At 38.4% G+C, this 20,517-nt stretch overlaps 1 protein-coding gene across 4 annotated transcripts in view; it reads left to right on the forward strand.

Moving 5' to 3' along the window:
* The window catches only part of MAP3K4 (mitogen-activated protein kinase kinase kinase 4), a 118,033-nt gene that overhangs the window by 65,332 nt on the left and 32,184 nt on the right, over positions 1–20,517 (forward strand). For all 4 annotated transcript variants that reach the window (XM_063096870.1, XM_063096872.1, XM_063096871.1 and 1 more), the window contains exons 4-7: positions 5,765–6,007; positions 8,522–8,668; positions 15,175–15,332; positions 18,851–18,967. In XM_063096870.1, the coding sequence (XP_062952940.1) occupies positions 5,765–6,007; positions 8,522–8,668; positions 15,175–15,332; positions 18,851–18,967 (665 nt within the window). The remainder of the gene's footprint in view (positions 1–5,764; positions 6,008–8,521; positions 8,669–15,174; positions 15,333–18,850; positions 18,968–20,517) is intronic.

Below are 20,517 nucleotides of genomic sequence, written 5' to 3' on the forward strand. Positions count from 1 at the left end.
AATAGACACAGTGAGCTTTCTATTGAGTACTCAATGAGGATTTTGGAATTTGCCACTTTAGGCTCATCAGACACCCTGTTAATTCCCTCTGCTTCCCCTGCACAAATGTTGATGCTAAATGGGTCTTGGAACTGCTTATTATTTTCCTCTTACTTCAATTTTGGGGTTCATGAAAATACCTTGTCATGTAGTTTTATTGTAAATGTGTCTCACAGAGTTTTGGTTTTGCTGTCCTAGTTTGCTCTATTTTTATGGGGGGGTGGCGCATAAGGGAAATTGAAATCCTCCTGTCACCACTGTCTTCCCAGAATTCTTTTTATTAGTTTGACTTGTATTATATTGCCAATATTAGATCTTTTTTAACTGACCAAAATGGCAGTTTTATATGGTTGAATCTAATAGAAAGCTCTATGTTTTAGGTTTTAATACATCTGTGATCTCTTTTTCCAAACATATATGTTCAGCACATATATTTGTACTTAAATTAATACATACTTTGTTCTTCCCATAACAGGCAAGAATTTCTAAAATAGCTGCATATTTAAAAATGATTACTTGTGATAGTGTGAAGATAGGGAATAGTATGAAGTAAGCATGTAATTATTTTTCCTTTAATTTTCTATACCATTCATTGGATAATCATTATTTTCAACTTCAACTGCTGCCTATCTTTTCTTATACTATGTTATCACAGATAATTGTATATATTTCTCTGCTCTGTTGATCCATTTATTACTATGCCAGTACTTTTCTATTTTAGATAAAGTAGTTTTATTTGTAAAGTTTAGCATCTTGCAGGGCAATTTTCCCCATTCATTCTTTCTTTTGAGAAGTTTCTGGGCGGTTTTTATTTTTGTGCATCACTTTCTTCCACATGAACTTTATTATGGATTTGTCAAAATTCACACAAAATGACTTTGGGATTATGATTATAATTACATTGCATTGCCTTAATTTAGGATCTTTAAGATGGAGAGCATGCCTCCAATGATTAGGAGAGAAACAAGATGGATATAAAGATTTTATTACTTGCCTGCCCTGGGGAATATAAGATTGGGAAACTGTCCAGGGTGACTGAGCCCAGCTTCTGGTATGAGAAAGTCCAGCTTAAATTCAAAGTGGATGCTGAGGCCACATAACATTATCAGAATTCACTACACATTTTTATTAATGTCTTTACATTGAGTCTTCCCGGTTTGCCTGGTTTGATTAGGGGTTTAACACCATATTTAATCCTGTACTAACTGGAATGAAATAACAGATATGCTTTTCCTGTACACACTGCCCCTTCCCTTACTCTCTGGTTTTATTGAAATGATCTGGAAGGTAAGAATGTAAGATCCAGATTTTTTCCTTAAGTGTGCTTTATTTTATTTATTTATTTTTTAGGTTAAATATATCATTCTAGAACTTGAATTATAGTCCGTAATAAAATTATCATCATGTATCTACCTATATTGGTTGTGCTAAATTCATGGCTTGTCACTTCCTTCAGTAGTTTTCTTCCTCTATCTTGAGATTTTTTTATTTCAATTTAACTTTCATTTGACTATACTCTTCCTTAAGAAGTTTTTAGAGAAAGTAAATGAATGGTACTTTGAGTTCTTCTGTTCAGATGTGGTATCATCATCTTTCTTTTTTCTTCTGTCTTGTGCTTCTTCACATATTAGTGATATCTTAGCTGCGCCAAAAGCTCTCCTCCAACTTTTCTTTGTATTTTTTATGGAATTCCTGTTATTCCTATGTTAGAACTCCTAGATCTGACTTCCATGTCTCTTACTTTTTATTCAAAATTTCCATTCCCTTTTCCCTTTGCTCTGGGTTATACTGATAATTTCTGCAGTTGATTTCTAGATTATTACTTCGGTTTTGGCAGTGTTTATACGATTTCATTGTCTTTACTGGATATATCTCAGAAACCTTGGTTTATTTTTTCCAGAGCACTTTAAGGAGATCTTACATTAGAGTATTTTTGTGGTTCACTCCTGTTTCCCACATTAAATCAGCATCAGTTGAAGCCAACTGTTCTGATTCTTCACCCTGGTCTCCTCTTAAGAAAACGGCAGTTTCCTCTTAGGTGCTGGGTTTTTAAGGTGTGCTCCTTCCTGCCGGGGCATGTCTTGACTGACTTACCAACCACCACCAACAGGAATTCATTTCCTTGGTGACGGTGTGGCTGAGACTACTGGGTTTCCCAGGCAGTCTGGTAGTAAGGATTGTTCCATTGCTCAGTGAGCCTGTAGCAAATGGGTCAGTAGGCTGGGACTGTACAGAATGCCAAAAGAATTCTTTAGAATTTTCTCATAGAATGTTTGCTGAGTTTTATAGATCTTAAAGTAAACATTTTTTTTTTCTGATGTCATTATAACAGAGGAAGAAGAAAGAAAGCATTTATAGTGCCTAAAGCCTTTAAACAGACATGTCTTAACCCTGACCACATTTATCACAAGTAGTCATTTTAAGTAGCCATTTATGTGGCTGTTTTAGAAATTGCCTGTTAAGGAAACCCAAGTATGTGTTAATTTAAATGAAGAAATATGTGTTGAACATAAAAGGATAAATTAATCTTGTTTTCCTTAGTGCTAATGCAGATTGCTAAGTGGAAACATTCAGCTTGTTCTCCAACTTTATCTTTTAGTGGTTATATGCTAACATTTTATTTCTTCGATGTCAGGTTATATATTAGTATAGATTTAATGTCTCTCTTTTAAGAAACTGAGGAAATTTTTTCCTTTCACTTAATGTCGTTGGGAATTTTATATTGTCTAAGAAGAACGTATAATCCTTATTTTTATCATTTAGTGTGTCTTGGTTATACCTAATGTATGTGTTACTTTTTAAAAAATCAAAGCATTCACTTTTAAAACTATAGATCTTGTCAACTTATCACTAAATTAATCACTGTTGTCGTTAAGGAGTAAAGTAAAAAATCTGAGAACTAAGAGCTTATTAACAAGGTTGATCTGGTGAGGCATTTCATTCTTTAGTGTTAGATTCTTAATACCTGGGGAAGAAGAGACATTGACGCTTTTATAGTAGTATTTACCTATTAATTTATTCATGAAACATTTGTTCAGCATCTATTATGTGGCAGGTACCAAGCTAAGTGCTGGTTATCTATAGTTAACTAGATCCTATATGTTCTTTTTTGTGGACCTGATGGTTTAATGGGGAAATGAAATAGATAAAATAACACACATTAAAGCATGATAAATACAACCAAGGAAGCATTTGCAAAGCACAAATATTGAGGTAACAATATTTATTATTAATATTTATTGATGTAAATATTTCTTGAGGAGGGTGGCATCTAAGCTTCTTCCTAATGAAAGTAAGAGTTCACCAGGGACAGAGCATTGTGAGCAGATCCTAACCTCTGATAATGAAAGGTATTAATTTGTTCAGAAGCACAGAAACACATTTGTTGAAGTCAGAGAAATGTAATAGGTTTATGGGTAAAGGAGGAGGAGGAGGTGCGGTAGGAGATAAGGATCAAGACCAGACCATTAGGCTAAATAAAAGTGACCATGACTTAGGGGTGCCAGGGAAGCGTTGTGTTTTAAATTAGAGGAAGAAGGAAGACAAGCCTTAGAACAAAATCACTTCGGGGGTTTTTGTGAGGTCAGTGGGTTGAACTGTTGGAATCAAGAAAAACAGTTGAAAAGCCAGTATGAATTAAGGTACTTAGGGTATAGAGGAGAAGGTGAATTTGAGGAATGTATAAGAAGTAAAACTGATAAAACTTGTTAAATGTCTGCATGTGTGGCACAAGGAAGAGAAATGTGGAAGACTAGGCACAGGCATTATTGTAAGAGCCGAACCATCTGTTGGAAATGTGAGGAGCGTGGGTACAGGAGCCATCCTGAAGAAGATGATAGCCATAAGAAATAGTCCAGTCTGCAGCTGAGGTTCTTAGCAATTCTGGTTTCGAGTCTTCTCAAAGTGCTAGATTTGGGGTTTGCACGAATCGGACATAAGGTATGGTTGCCTGCATGGCTCTGAAGCAACTAATGGTCCATTAGTAAAGAAAGTCATGTTTACAGTAGTAACATTACAAATGTTAGATGGGGTGTGCTTCGAAAAGCACTTTTTCCATATGCATGTTCTATTCAATCTTCAAAAGAGGTGGATGCTGGCTCCGTTCTTAAAATGAAGAAACTAAGCCTGAGAGACTACTCAGTGCTTCCAGAATCACATAGCTAATTTAGTGACTTGAAACCAGACTTTCTGATTTTTGGACTTTGATTTTTTTCTCATTAAGCCACATTATCTCTGTAATGGGTCAAATGAACTTAGAGTTTAGAGTGTTTTAGTTGGCATTCTGTGCGGGCAGAGAAGAAAGTGATTGGAAAAGTATCATGAGGTGAGCCTTGACAACTAAGGATTTTGAAATGGGAAAATGAAGAGAGAAGCAATTCCAGGTGAGGGAGCAGCAGGGCGAAGGTCAGGAATGGTGAAAACACACTTGTGTGAGGGTTGGCCGAGTCCTACGTGGCCGAGCTTGCTCTGTGGAGGGCAGGAGGGTGGGGGCTAGGCTGGGGAGGATCTTACATATCAGGCTAAGCTTTTTGGGCCATATTTGGAGATGGGCAGGTGGGGGACCTTGAATGGGTCAGATGAGGGTGTCGTTCATGAATTCACACAACAAACATTTACTGACTGCCATAATAAATGCCAGGTATTAGGGAAGTCATTGGTAGTATAGTGGTAAGAAAGTTAAAGTCCTTGCCCTCAGTAAGTTCGTAGTCACCAAGGCTTGGCTGGAATGAGTGAGGGCAGTGGTACAATGTCAGTTCTGGAAGGAAGGCAGAGATAGACTGCGTGTGCCCTTGAAGGACAAGGTTGTATCCTATGGGGGTGTCCTGAGAATGTCTGAATTAGGTTTTCAAACAGTCACTCTGGTTACTACGTAGAGAACAAAATAAAAGTCAAGATGTGAACAGAGAGAGACCAGTTAAGAGCCTACTAAATGATAGGGAGGACAGATGTGAAGGACATCATGAGGGCACAATAGCTATAGTTGATGACGATAAAAGTTGAAGAAAACTTGAGGTTTTCAAATATTGATGGCCTCTGCTTTCTCAATAAAAGGAGGAAAAGGCAAGGTCTTTGAAAGTGATTGGTCAGGTTGATATTGCCAGAAGGTTTAAGAACAGTGGAAAAGCTCCAGATTCCTTATTTTATGGGGAAAAGTATAAGAAGTTTGAGGGGGACAATTATAAGAATGGGGGACCAACACTAAGCACCAAATAACATATAATTGGGTGGTACCAGCCAGGTTGATCTTTCGAATATTTTTCTCCATCAGCATCGTTCATTATAGCTCAGGAGAACAAATGGACAGAGTTGGTCGAACCCACTAGTTAAGTAAATGGATGCTTAGGTAGAGCTGTTACCTAATTTTGTAATTTTTTCTCAAATTTAATAATACTCTGGTTTTCTCAGTCTCCATTACTGCACATAATCTTAAAAATAGAGTATTCTGATCATTGTAAGTATGATGCAAAAATGTTAAAGATGAACTTGATTTTCTTCTATTATACTTTTTTGATAAAAGTATTACAATTTGGTTTTAGTTATTGTTATGGTTTTCTAATATTCATAGATCTTTTTGGGGGCTCTGTTGAATAAGATTCTTTGCCCTGTAAAATTAGAATTTTTGTAGATCTGTCAGCAAATTAGAAAGCATAGTAATAGTTTATAACAACAACCTTAGGACATTGACCTGTATGCTCTTTTAATCTTCGTTGAACTTTTGTTGTAGTTTTCTGAATTTGCAGATCCCATGTGGGGTTCAGATTATGTGCAGTTGTCAAAGACACCACCTTCCTCTGAGCAGAAATGCAGCACTGTGTCATGGGAAGAGCTGAAGGCCATGGATTTACCCTCATTCGAACCTGCCTTCTTAGTCCTCTGTCGAGTCCTTCTGAATGTTATACATGAGTGTCTGAAATTAAGATTGGAGCAGAGACCTGCTGGAGAACCATCTCTCTTGAGTATTAAGCAGGTTTGTTTCAAAGACTGTTTAAAATATTTAGCAATTATATCATTCTGCAGGCCTATGATTTTCACTGTGAGTTTTTTTTTTCCTATTTGTTGTGAATAGTAAAAAATGGATATATGTTATTGTTTTTAAGCTGTTCTTTTTAGGGTAATTTAAAATATGTTTCACATGCAGCCATCAGAGATAAGATTATGGTTCAACTTTTTTGCCATCCACTTCCTTATTCTAAAAGGATATTAAAATATGTGATGATATGACCCTCTATATCCTTTATATCAGTTTTTGAAGACTGGAAGCTTAAAATTCATTCATAAGGGATAGAGTATAAGTTCCTTTCTTTTTTTGTTCTATTTAAGGTACATGTAATAAACAGACAAATGTCTTGAGGGGAAATGTTTGGACTTTTTGTGTGCTTAAGCAACTGTGTGTTTTACACAGTAATGACAACTTCTGGTTTCTTAGTTGTTGATAGTTTTGGATGGGATCTTATAGAGGGCATGATATTTCAGGGGCAGCAGAGGAATGGCTGGAAGCAGTCGTATCTAGCAGAGTGAGTGCTGAAGAGTGTTTGTGTTTATGTTTTGTTATCTTAACATATTGACATTCACTCTATAAAATAAAAATTTTCAGATGTTGTCCAAAAAAGAAGGATCCTTGTGTATTTTGTGGACATGCATATTCATCTGCTAGGGATTGAAGGGCTGGGAGCTACTTGGGTCATGAAAGACAGGATGCAGCATGGATGAACAGTACAGATAGAGGAAAGACAGGTGCATTCACCTGTCATACAGTAGGTACAGAATAGAACTTGTGTTTGTGTATTTGTTTAGCGAGGTGTAGAATAGGGGGCAGTTGGAATGGGCCCCTCTGCATCTCATTTTCATCACTTCCGTTTGCATCCAGCACCGACCGGAGCTCTGTTTCCTTGTTAACCCTGCATGCTTCTCACCACCTTGTTTCTGGTTATTGTCTTGCTGCCCAATTGGGCCATGCTTTTAACTTGTCCTCCATATTGCAGCCGTTATCTGAGACATTTTGGTAAAATACTTTTTAACTCTCTTCCTCACAAAACACATACTTCAGAAATATAACCTGATAAAACAAGCTAGAGTTTACGTTTTGCTGATGGGGATGTTATATGGATTAAATAGTAATTTACGTTAAAACACTTTGAAAAATAGAAAACAATACTTAGATTAATGTACCATTGCTAGAGTAAAAAGATAATAGAAATTTTGGTTTAAATGATTCAAAGATTAGTTATAAGCACATAAATGACATCTTTAATATAGAAATTTGTCATATAATCTGAGCAGAACACTTCTTCATAGATTTAACTATAGTCATAGATCTCTTATCATGTATAATTATCATTAAAACGTTTATGGGAGTGACTTCTGTCTATAAAAGCAGTTCATGTTTATTTTAGAAATTTTAAAAGTATAGAAAATGACAAAAATAAGGATTACCTATTGTCTTGCCACTCAGAGATAACCACCGTAACATTTTGTGATTTAAAAAGTTAATAGAAGGATTCATATTATCTTTTAATTCTGTTTTTCCGCAAACTTTTTGAAGTACCCTTGTATATTTATATAGAAGTCTTCACCTACATCTCAATTTCTTGAGTATAAAAAATAACAGTAAGTAGGTGAGTCATACATATTTAGATTTTAGAAAGTTTGTACAAGTTTACTTTCCCATTAACAGCTCTGGAGTCTCTTCTGTGTGTTGAAAACGAGGATGACTTCGTGATCTTGTACCACAGTCCCTGTTAATTATATTTGAGGGCATTGTGTCCAGCCTGTCAGCAGTGAGCAAAGGGCTCTGCAGGTCTTCTCATTTCAACTTTCTTCCCACCTTTATAGTGTTACCTTCTGGACCTGTTTATTGTGATATTGCCAATATCTTTGTTCTGTTTGTTTTTTCCCTTGACTTCCATCTAATTCATCAGATTAGTCTTGTTGTTTGATTTTTTTTGTGTGATAATTAGAATTTTTTGATGGTATTCTAGGCCACAAATCACAGGAGGTAAACTGTGTTAAATTATTGCAAACGTCACCATGCTTGTGGTATGTAAGTATATTTGAATCTTTATTACGGTTTTGGTTAAAATTTACCAATTTCAGTAGGAGAATTTTCTCTCACATCTCTTGTCTAAAATGTAAATCAGTAGAAAAGTTGATCTTACGATGTGGAATTTTTTTCTTTATAAATTTATTTGTAGGAGAATATATTTTAGCAAAACAGTTGTTGCTTGTATGATATTTTCTTTGTGTATCCATGCTGTAAATACTTAATTCTTTTATTTTTACCATTTTGTTCTTATCCAATTGAGACTACTAAGATATTTATGTAAAACAAACTGATCAAGAATCCGGAAACTGTTTTAGATCTTTCATAGGCAAGTTTCCCTCTTTCTTAGTTTTTTGAGGATTTAAGTGGGAATGTGTGAAAACTGACCAGTAATCTGGTCAGGATGGGTGACTGATAGAGCCTGTATCTGTCCTTTTGCAGCTGGTGAGAGAGTGTAAAGAGGTCCTGAAGGGCGGCCTTTTGATGAAACAGTACTACCAGTACATGCTGCAGGAGGTTCTTGATGACCTGGAGAAGCCCGACTGCAACATTGATGCTTTTGAAGAGGACCTGCATAAAATGTTGATGGTCAGGAACAGTGGGGAGGAATTCTTTATACTATATGTTGGGGGTGTGTGTGTGTGTGTGTGTGTGTGTGTGTGTGTGTGTGTGTGTGTGTGTGTGTGTGTGTGTGCACAATCTTTTCATCTAGCATTAGATTACATTCGTTTCTTCTAAACCCACAATTTTTTAGCTTCATTGGTTTTGAAGTTGGAATTTTTGGACAAATGTAAGGTAGTACATTATTTAATTGTAGGATAGTTTATCTTATAGCAGAACGGCCCAGGAATAGAATCCAAATCTGGTCCTGTTTTATTGAACCATATATCATCAACCACTTATGTGGGATGTGCTAGGAACGTTGAATGGTCCTAGGAATAGTGGGGAATACCAAGAGCTTCATTGTCTGGTGGCGGGTGGGACATGGTAGATACTTCCACCTCTGAGTGCTAGGGTAGAAGTATGCTGAGCTGGGACACCTGCTGCCTGACTGAGCCTGGGACATCCAGGAGGTGCTTATCATGAGGAGGCTGATTCTTAAGGATGAGTCAAGGGTTGGGCAAGGAACCTGGCACATTCGTGGACTTGTTACAGACTAGTTTAATTTGGCAGGAGTTGACCTATTTTATTTCTTCCCCAGAAGAGACCCCCTGTCTGCTCACATGTGTCATACTTGCCCTGTGCTTTCTGACCTCTATACTATTGTCCATATTATTATTTCCTACTAGAAACCCTCCTTCTCCTTATCTGCTCATGTAAGACTTACTGTCAGGTTTTATTTTTCTCTAGAAAGCTTTATCTGGAAGTTTTAACCTTTAGCCTATATTATGTATACCTTCTTTGAACTCTTTTATCAGTTATCATTAGAACTACACTATGTAACATTTAAACAGAGACTGTGTTCTCAGGTCTCTCTGATTAGACCAAAGCTAAATGATCCAGGGGCTATAACTTGAAATCCCTTTGTCTTTTATATTGTCTGATAGAGTGTTAATGTACAGTAAGTACATGCTGGATTCAATAGGGTATATACACAGATGATTATATAATGTGGCAGGTTGATGAAATAACAGAAAACTATGCTTATAGGTACATTGTTTTGGGATACTTTCATTCTTGCTTTAAATCTCATTGTGTCCTGCCTCAGGATGGCTGCAACACCTTCAGATACCACCCCCACTTTCTAGGATGGGAGAAAAGAAGGAAAGTCCAAATCTTCTTATGAGAACAGTAAGAGTTCTCCTGGAGCCCCACCCAGCAGATTTCTCCTGCATCTCATTGACCAGACCTGTTGCATGGCCTCATTACTGTCACAGAGTCTATAGTAGAAGTAGAAATGGAAGAACATGGCTGGGAATGGGATTTAATAATATCTTGGCATATTTTGAGAAATAATTTTAATGAGTTTGAAATTATTTTCTAATTGGGGAGGATACATGAAAGACCAGAGTGTATAAAATGGCCGCATTTTTAAATACTATGTATTTCTTATGTCAGAATAGTCTTCATCATTGACAAGTTATGGTAAGAAGCAACAAGCAACTTATTTTTTCTCTTTCTCTTTCTGTGGATGATTAAACCAGAAGTATGAAAAGACAAAATGTGCTTTACTTCCCAAACTGTCTTTGGTGGCCTTCCAAAAGCACGTCCAATGCCTTTTATCATATAATTGTGAAGAAGCAGGGTATGAAGGATCAGGCAGGTGAACTGTGCCGTTGGTGTACCTGTGAGGTAGTGGAAGCCAAGGTTAAGTGAATTACCAACATTCGCAGCTAGCTAGTCTTAGAAATGTTTCGACAATTTAGTTTTGGCTTTGCTATCAGTTACCTGCATGAGGCATAATCTCTAATTTCACAGATGAAGAAACTAGGAATTACCAGTGGATTTAAAATTGTCCCCTTTAGTGTAGTGGAAAGATCAGCACAGGGACATGTTTTGAGGACTGGGGGAGCCCAAGGAAAATCAGTGTTTCTGTTAGGAGGGAAGGAGAAGAATGGCTGTGGGACAGGCAATCAGGTGATGTTTACCACAAAACCCTTCTCCTGGAATGCACCAAAAACAGCAAAGAAAAACATTCCATGTTCAGAAAAGGAGGAATGGGCCACAGTATCTGTCTTCCCACCCCCCCCCCCCCAAAATAAAAAGACTGTTTCAATTATTTGCTTGAAATGTTGACTAAAATGAAGGTGAACACCAACTGTAAATACTTCCCACTTTAGGGCTATAGGGCCCGTCAGTGATTAATTAGAGCTGTGATATCTAGAGTTATGAATAGCCATGAGAGAATCAGGGGATGTCCTAGCAGAGGCCCCGTTGTTGACTGAAGATCTGCAGGGCAGAAGCAGCATCAGGAGAAACACGTCCTGTCTGCAGCCTGGCCTGGTGGCTGAGGAAGGCCGCCTCACGGGAGCTCCGTCAGGGTAGGGGAAGCAGCGATTAGCAAGGTAGGGTGGAGAAAGTCTGAGACTTAGGGGGCTTGACTCTGTGTTACGTCATCTACTGTACTCAGAAAACAGACGCTTATGTGCAGGTCGGAGGAACTAAGCTGGTGAGCGTTTGAGGCACCAAACCTAAATTGAAGCTGTGAGCTATCTCAGTCATTTCGCTGCTCCCTGGCCTCAGAAATAACACGATAAACATAATATATGATTTAGAAATATGTGATAGACTCAAGGAAACCACATAAAAAGAACTTAAAAGAAATGAAAATATGAAAACGATGGACAAGAAGTAACAATTGAAGAAGACAGGGGCGAGCTCACATGGGCACAGTTAGTGTTTCTGCAAAAGAATAAACAGCAGAGGAGCAGAGAAGATGTGGTTTTTTATTCCACAGGTTGGTTATTGAGTATCTGTTGTGTCCCAGGCAGGCATCATGTGGGTACTGAGATTCAGTGAGGAGCATAAACTGCCTCTTGGAGTTTAAGAATGATGGGGAAATGGTTATTATATAATCATAGTAACATAAAATTGCAACTGCAAAAAATGCCACAAAGGCGAGGCACAGATCTTTTATGGACTTGAACAGCAAGATTTGAGTTCCTGTGGAGGTTAGAGAAGGAGGGTTCCCTAAGGAAGGGGCACTGGAGTTTATCTGAAGGTTGATACACACACATGCGCGCACACACGATATATATCTATATTTATTATAACCCACTTTATGCAAAACATCAAAAACTTACACAAAACAATGCTATATAGTTTTGTAATATTAAATTGCTTTAAAAAGCATATAGAGTAGAGGGAAGCATACTAAATTTGGCATAATTGTTGCCTCTGGGGACGGAAAGAGAGAGAAGTAAAGAGAGAAACAATAGAGAAATTAACTTTCTGGTATCTTGTGTCTTATTGAAAAAACATCCGAAGCAAATATGAAAAAAAATTAACATTCTTTCCGGGTTATATTTGTTAGAATATTCTTCAGCTTCTTTTTAGAAAAAAGAGAGATTGAAAGAAACACTTTGGTGACAGAGGCAGCAAATGCAGTCTCTGTGTTGGGGGAAGGGGGTTAGGGAGAAATTGGTTAATGTACACAAAGGATGAGTATGTTCTGTAATGACAAATATCCCAATTATTCTGATTTGATCATCATGTATTGTGCACTGATAGTCAACTCTGTACCCCACAAATATGTATAATCAATTATGATTCAAAAAAATAAATAAATAAAAGATAATCACACACACACACACAAATACAACGAAGGTTCCAAAGAAACATTGTGAAGGGATGATTCTGGCTGCAGTTTGAAGAACAGGCTGGAGGGATCCAAAACACATGTGAGAGCAGTTTGAGGCGATTCCAGCAGCGCATATGTTAGTCCTTGGATGAGAGTGGTAGAACATATATTTAGACAGAAGTGTAAGGACTCAAAAGAAATTTAGAAAGTGAAATTGGGGGGACTCAGGGATCAATTGAATATGGGAGAGGTATTGAGAGTGACGACTGGGTGTCCAGCTTGTACAGCTAGGTGAATAGGGAAGATTATGGGTCCATCGAGGGGTTTTAAATTGGTCTGAGCCCATTCGAAAGCCGTTAGGATTGACTTTGTTAAGGAAAGAGATGAGAAAAGGACCAGTCAATAGTGTGAGTTTCCTCAAAAGTCAGGGGAAGATGGATCTCCAAACACAGGTGTAAGGATTGGGAGGAACAGTAGCTCCTCTACTGTAAAGAAGGGAAGGAAGACAGCATGTAACAGTGGTATAGGTTTGCATTTTTGGTGTCAGGAGGATGAGAGATTTTATATCTAATGACTTCTACTTTTTTGTGTGAAGAGAGGTGAGATCATCTGCTGAGAATGGGTGGGGGTGGGTACTGGTGGTTGAGGAAAATGGAGAAGTTTCAAAATAATAGTTGTAGAGAGGAAGAAAAGGGTAGAGATAAAAGCATGATTACCAGAAATGCTTTACACCCTGTGGTTGGGGATTAGGATTGTGTAGAGCAGTGATTCCTCCCATCAGCTGACTTTCTGGTGGCCCGCAGCTTCCTGAGTGCGGGCATGCAGAATGCAGCCATTGGGCTTATGCTAGCTTTGTGCTCTGGACAGACAGGTGAGATGAAAAGGCAGTAAGGGGTGGCAGGGTGTAAGATGGTGACAGGGGACTTCAGCATGCTGGCAAGAGTGCTGTTGGAAGGATAAGGCCATGGGAAATAAACCAAAAACAGAGGAAAGCGAACAAAGGAAGGGGGCTGTGAGTTGGAGAGAGATGCAGAATCAGTGAACAGGAGATGCAGATGAAATTCAGAGAACAGTTGTAGTTGTAGTGGCTGAACAAATAAACCAGAAGGAAGAGAAGAGGCTTTAGCATCAGGGTGTTTGGATTGGTGATTTGGGGGTTGGAGCAGTTCTGGTATGGGGCCCTGTCGGAAGTAGAGAAAGAGTCATTGGAAATGGAGCCATCAGGGAGCTGACTCGAAATGGTGTTTGGTGGTCTGTCCACATGATGTTGACACTCAGCATTATGGCTGAGCCTGAGAAGGAGGGAAGACTGTCAGTCAGAGGCCAGAGCCTGGCAATGAGGCCTAAAGCCTGATGGGTAATTGGAGTCACTAGATGAGTGTGAAGAGGAGGGTCGATGGTGTGGCTGGTGACATAAATCTTAGAGGGGCGATGTCTTTTATTTTTCTTTCTAAATAAGAATGTGTAAGTGTAGTGGTTTGAAGTGGCAGTGAGGAGCAAGAGGATGCTGACTCTTTGCAGCCCTCGAGCCTGTGGTAGGACAGTCACCCCTGGAGAGGGCCATGGAGGAAGAGAGCTGTCCGTGGAGAGAACTGGCTCTCAGGGCAGCCAAGGAGGTGAGGAGCGCTCAGTGGCGAAAGGGCGGTCTGTGCCTGGTGTGTCAGAGACTCGTTTCATGTGGATATGGTCATGGTGGAGGCTGCACACTCACAGCTCTAGCACCCTGCAAGCCTGGAGGGCAGAGGACCCAGAAGCGTTCGAAGATACAACAGAAGAAAGTTGTTTTTGAAATAAAGAAAAGACTTGAAGTTCGCCTACTGACAGTTATTACTGGATCTCAGGAAAAAATCATTCCAAACAGTGAACTCTAAGATGTAGCCTGGTGAAAAAAACTGAAATCCAAGGGTAGAGAAAGAATCCTATGAACATCTAAATGTAGAAAACAGGTCACTGTCAGGAGGTGGGGAGGGCGGTGGCAGCTGAGCCATCAGAATGGCATCTCGTGCCTTCATGCTAACAGCACACTCGGCGCTAGAAGGTTGTGAAGTAGGATCTTAAAAGTTCTGAGCGAGAGAATGTGCCGCAAAGATATCCTCTTCCCAGTTAAGTTATCCTTTAAGTAAGAGAGTCTGCAGTCGGTGATGTTTTGTGATATATTGCATTGTGAGCCTATCTCAAGAAAAGCTGCTTGACAGTAAAACCCTGCTAACCACCAGGTAAATCAAAATAAGAATTCAGGAATGGGAGTGCTGTTATAATAGAGCTTATGTTGGGCATAAACTCCATTTCGGAACAACTGGATCTTTTGGTTGTAGATCATAATTTATATGTCATAAACCTTGAAAAAGTTCTGTCACAAAAATCTGGATGTCAGGAAGGGATGGTGGGAAGAAGTGGTCTCGCCTCCTTCTCTCGGCACACAAGATACTGTCTGAAGCTAATGTAAGTAACTAGGACAGTAGAAGTCCTAACCTCTTAAAGGAATAAGGTTCACAATATAGTCATAATGAAAAGTTCTAGGTGTTATTGGTTTGGGGTTTTTTGTTTTTTTTTTTTTTTTTACTTTATTATACTTTTCTACACATTGTGCACAGTTTAGTTATTTTCTTAGGAATTAGAAGGGGTTGTGAATAGTGTGTTAATTTGCTGAGGAATTGAATTATGTACTTTTTAAAAGAATCTTCATTACACATCAGCTGATGATAGTGAAGAATCTTGCATCTCTGCGCGTAGCATGCTTTTAACTCTCTCCTCTCTCTTGCTCTTCTGATGTCTAGCTTTTGTGTTAACAGAGGTGAAAGTTGTGAGTTGCCGAGTTCTCTCAAACATCCCTTTCCTTTTTTTGTATGTTAAGGTATATTTTGATTACATGAGAAGCTGGATCCAAATGCTACAGCAATTACCTCAAGCATCTCACAGTCTAAAAAATCTGTTAGAAGAAGAATGGAATTTCACCAAAGAAATAACTCATTACATACGGGGAGGAGAAGCACAGGCTGGAAAACTTTTCTGGTAGGAATTCTTGTGCTTCTGAATGTGGATTCCTTAATTTCCTACCCTCAGTCCCAATTTTCTCATTGATTCTCTTCTACGCATTTGAAAGTTTAGTTACATGAAAATTACAGTCATTCATATCTGTTGTTATGTGCCCTCTCTTCCAAGTTTTGAGCAGTGGTTCTCAACCAGGGGTGGTTCTGCCCCCTTAGAGACATTGGCAGTGTATGGAGACATTTGTGATTGTCACAACTGGAGGGTGTTATTGGCGTTTAGTGGGTAGAGACTGGGGATATGCTGTCGAACATTTGACAGTGCACAGGGCAGCCCCCACAGAGAATTATCCACCCAAAATGTCAATTTTGAATTTGAGAAATCCTGCCTTTCAGTAAATCCTCTTGTGGTTTTTGTTTTTGTATTTTTTTTTTTTTTTAAACAAAAGAAAGGAGAAGTTAAGTTCTTTAAGAGTAGAATAAAACTGTATGTCAATCTTGGTGGGGACATTTAGAACTGAAGTATGTGTTTTCAGTGATACTGTTATGGGGATGTAATACTAACCACAGAATCTCTTGATAAACTGGGTTTATGTATGAGGAAAGAACAGAAATGTAAACAAAGGAAAGTCATGAGGAGGGAGTGCAGTCCTTGTCTGTTTCTTCTGAGAAAGGTGTGTATTTTCTTGACTGCAGACCTATGGATGTTGAACACAGGGTGCACTTCAGTGGTCTTTGCTGGTGGCGCCCCACCACAGACTTGATTTGACACAGTGCGGGGAGTGTTCTTCTGTGCTCTAGAAGAACACTGTTCTTTTTACGTCCTCTCTCTAATTTGAGTGAGCCGTGAACTTGCTCTTGTCTCATGACTTTCCCAATCCTCCAGGCTGGCATCCTTGTGCTACCGTCTCCCACCTGTCTCCTTAGCTGTTTTATTTCTTCTGTCTCTGTTGTATAAGGCTTTCATGCCCAGCTCAGGGCTTCTTCTCCCTTTGTGTCCATTCTGTGCTACTTCAGCTCTCACGCTGAGTGCTCTTCCAGCTTCAGTGACTCATGGTTCTGGACTCCACCGATCTCTGTCTCATACTTAGTATCTCAGTCTTGTATCCACTTTTCTGTCCTAATTGCCGATTCTTTTTCATCCTCTCTCTTTATTTTGTGGGAATAGTGAACTTGCTCTTGTCTCATTACTCTCCCATTCCCTCAGCCTGACTCTCCTTGCTTTCCTATGCAGCTTGGTTCCCATAGTCAAACTTTTTGAAAAGTGCATTCATGGCCATTTTCAACATCTCTCCCCTTTTAGTTTTCCGTAATTCTGCTTTGCCTACAATTTCTTCTATTTGCATTTTGTTTCCAGCCTGTCAAGCTTTGTTGAAATTTTTTAAAAGGTTACTGGCTAGTTTCATTACAAATTCATGATATGTAATTTTGCTGTACCCTCACTTCTTCCTGTCAGACTTTGTGTTTTTATCTTTTATCTTTTGCTTGACCTTCACATTCCCTAGAGTGTAGTCTCTGGCCTTTGCGCTCATGTTCCTTGTTCTGTGAACCTCCCAGCTTTTTCACTGTCCCTTCTTGTGGGACTGCCTGCTTCTGCTCTGCTAGTTCTGGACTCTATTGCATTTCGTGTGACTGTAGCAACTTCTGCTTCATATACTATTTCTCCCAGGTTCAATCAGTGTTAAAATCAACCCTTATTTCTTTCTTTCTCTCACACACTACCTCTATTTCTTTTGGTTGTCCCTTCAGGGTACATCCAGAATCTGACCTCTGCTCACCACTTCAGGCTACTGCTCTTCGCAGGTTGTCATTTCTTACATGCAGTAGCTCTTTAAGAAGTCTCCCTTGTTCTGTCTCCTATAGTTTATTCTCAGTGCCATAGCCAGAGTGATCTTGTCAAAATGTACATCATACCATTTTCTCCTCTCGATACTCCAGTGGCTCCGTATCTTAGTAAAATTGAGAGTGCCTAGACGGTGGCCATCCTGATCTGACCTCTCATTTGTCCTCATCTCCTGCTAGACTCTGTTGTGCTTACTCTGCAGCCACAGTGGCTTTCTTACTGTTTCTCACAGGCCGGACATGTTCCTGCCTCAGGCCCTTTGCACTTGCTGATCCCTTTACATGGAATGCTATTCCCCAAGTTCTTTTCATGACTCATTTCTCCACTTCCTTCAGGTCTTTGTCCAAATGTTACCTTCTCAGTATATTTAAAATTGAAATTCTTACCCACAAGTACTCTTTAGCTTTTTTCCTATTTTCTTCCACTCTATAGCACTTGCTAATATCTGAAATACCATATATTTTTCCTTTTTTGTTTTATTTATTGTTTTTCTTTATTCATTGGAGGGCTTTTATCTGCTTTGTTCACTACTGCTTAGTATATAATAGGCACTCAATATTTGTTGAATAAATCCATTGTGGATATCCTTGTGTATTGTTCTTCCTAAAAGCATGTTTTTAATCAAATCCTTTCCCACTCAGATATTTTAAAGCCCATCTTCTTTGCCTACCAAATGATTGAACTAATTTGCTGGATGTCCAAAGCCGTCACAGGATGGCCCCAATTTACTTGTCCAGTCTTATTCTACCACCCCTCTGTAGCATAAATACCCTCTACTCCTTTCAGATTGGACGGTTTCTTTTATCACAAATATGCCTCTTGCTTGACACATCTTCATGCCATTTGATTCTATTTATTTTTCTTCCTGGACTTTCCTTGTCCCTCCTCCGTTTTCTTCCTGGCAGATACCCTCTTCCCACTATTATTCTGCCTATTACAGTTCTGTGTTTGCCTACAAGGCCCATTGCAGGGCTTTCTGGCTATGAAACGTGCCTTCAGCTGGGTATGCAACTGTGCCCTCAGTGGGTTTGCACTTTCTCCTCTGACAGCAGCCCTAGCACTCACCTTCTGCCACATCTGATGCTGGCTGTATACTTACCTGCTTTCTCTCACTTGATCATAAGCTCCTCTCCTTGAACATCATAGAGGTCAATAAACTGTTGTTGCATTTTTATTACACTCATTTAGATTTATTTTATACATTTGGGTGTACATTTTAACACTAGTGTTTAGATTGTGTATTCAGTGAGGAAGATCAGCTATATAGAGTATTTCATGTTTATTGACATAAAAAGCTAATTGTGAGGGAAATTTTTAAAAACAGTTGCATTTAAGGAATTCACTTTGTTTTTCTATCCTATCATTTTCTCTGTTTGAGGCTATTTTATACCATTTTGAGCATTTGTTTAAGATGAAAATAACATTTGTGTAATAATCACATAGCTGCTATGAATACAATTTAAGGTTTTAAAGTTTATCATGAAATACTGTGGTAATTGAACAAAAGGTACATGCCATAACCCAGATTTCTACTTTTTCAAATTAGCCATGATCTTATGTTAAAAGAAAATTCTCATTGTACTTGATTTTTAAACTATTGAAGCAATAGCTGAGCCTTTCAGTTTTTCATTCAAGAATGAAGATATGATTGAGGACAGTTTCCTTCTGTGTTTTATTTTTTGTTATTTTTGTTCCCTTAGTGACATTGCGGGAATGCTGCTGAAATCTACAGGAAGTTTTTTAGAATTTGGCTTACAGGAGAGCTGTGCTGAGTTTTGGACCAGTGCTGATGACAACAGTGCTTCAGATGAAATACGGTTGGAGTTGCATTTTCTTTCCTCTTCTATTTCTTATCTTCTGTACTTTTACTCTTGGTGAAGAGCCTAGAGTGAACCTTGTTCAAACCCAGTTGTGTTGGACTGGAAGAATTGGGGCAGTAGAACTAAAGAGATTTATTTACATCATCTTTTCTTTTCATATGATCTCTTGGTTATTATTTTTTGTGAAATTTTCTTTGAAGGTGAACTTAGAATTTATTTAGCGTAATAAAAATAGTGCCTTTAGAGGAAGGGATATAAAGTTGACTCAATGGATAGAAATTATCTCCATCCACATTTTCTGGAATGTCTTTAATTAAATATTATGCTTTTGTCTTTTAAAACCTCTGCAGCAGTCCATGAGTACACCTTAATGACATTTGATACATTTTATTGTTTTTATGCTCAGCTTATTCCTTCCATTGAACTTTAAGCTTAAGTGTATGAAACTATGGCTTTCTCGTCTGTTGAATTTCCTCCAATTCCATGCAGATGATAGGTAGGCTGATCATGTAAAATTGCTATTTTTTGTGGCATATATGAGAGTACTTCAAAACGTTCATGGAAAGATTTGTATTATATTTCAATTCTGTTTTTCTACAAGTTTTTTGAAGTACCCTTGTGTATCAGCAATATAGCCATTTTCTGACCATCTATCAGCACTGTCATGTGATTCAATCTTAGCAAATGCTCAAATGGAACTGACTTCTCAAGAGCAGAGCCAAAATGTTTTCTCTCATCGTCCAGACCATGATGAAAAACACTTTTTGAGTTTCAGAAAACCTGGAATATTTTTATGCCAGGGTTAGAGAAAGAAGTTTCCACATAGATTCTCACCTGGAAAATATTGACTGTCTGAGAAATGGAATGAATCAGATTGTAGGTCTTGACGGTTTTGCGAGCTAACACAGTGGATTCAAAATAAAATGAAAATTCAAGAATTAAGATGGCGAACTAGAGAATGGCTCTTAATGATGCTTTGCTTGTTTACTAAGGAGGGGTCTATGTGGGGGGTTTGTATACAGTCATGTGCTGGAGCTGGCTTGTCCTGGTTTGAGAGCTGTTTGTGTACATCTCTTCCCAAGTGATACCCATAGTGCCACCTTGAAATCAGCTATGATGGGAGTACTTACACCACAGAAATAGGCATATACAATGTAAGATGGTATTTTGGGGGGAAGAGTTGTTAAACATTTACCAGACTGCACTGTATATATTTCTTTTTAATTAGATTATGAGCTGGGAGTCAAGAACTTCTCTCAAACTCTAAGAAATTATCATAATGAAATCTTTAGAAAATTGAGCTTACTGTTATTTGAAGGTTATTAAATGGGCCCTTACTTATATTTGAAAGACACAAATAGTTTCTACTAAACCATGAGGCACAAGCTTCTGGTTATTTTGAATACATTCTTAATAATTGCTTGCTCCCATTTAAAAAATCTGCAGTCTTTATTTATTACTGTGATTTGGAGTTGGCTTCATCTTTGTTGTTAAATGCCTCTTGCACCTCTGGAGCATACGCTAATGTTCTGACTGGACTTCAATCC

This window comes from Cynocephalus volans, chromosome 5 (genome assembly GCF_027409185.1).
Source record: "Cynocephalus volans isolate mCynVol1 chromosome 5, mCynVol1.pri, whole genome shotgun sequence".
Taxonomy (NCBI): Eukaryota; Metazoa; Chordata; class Mammalia; order Dermoptera; family Cynocephalidae; genus Cynocephalus; species Cynocephalus volans.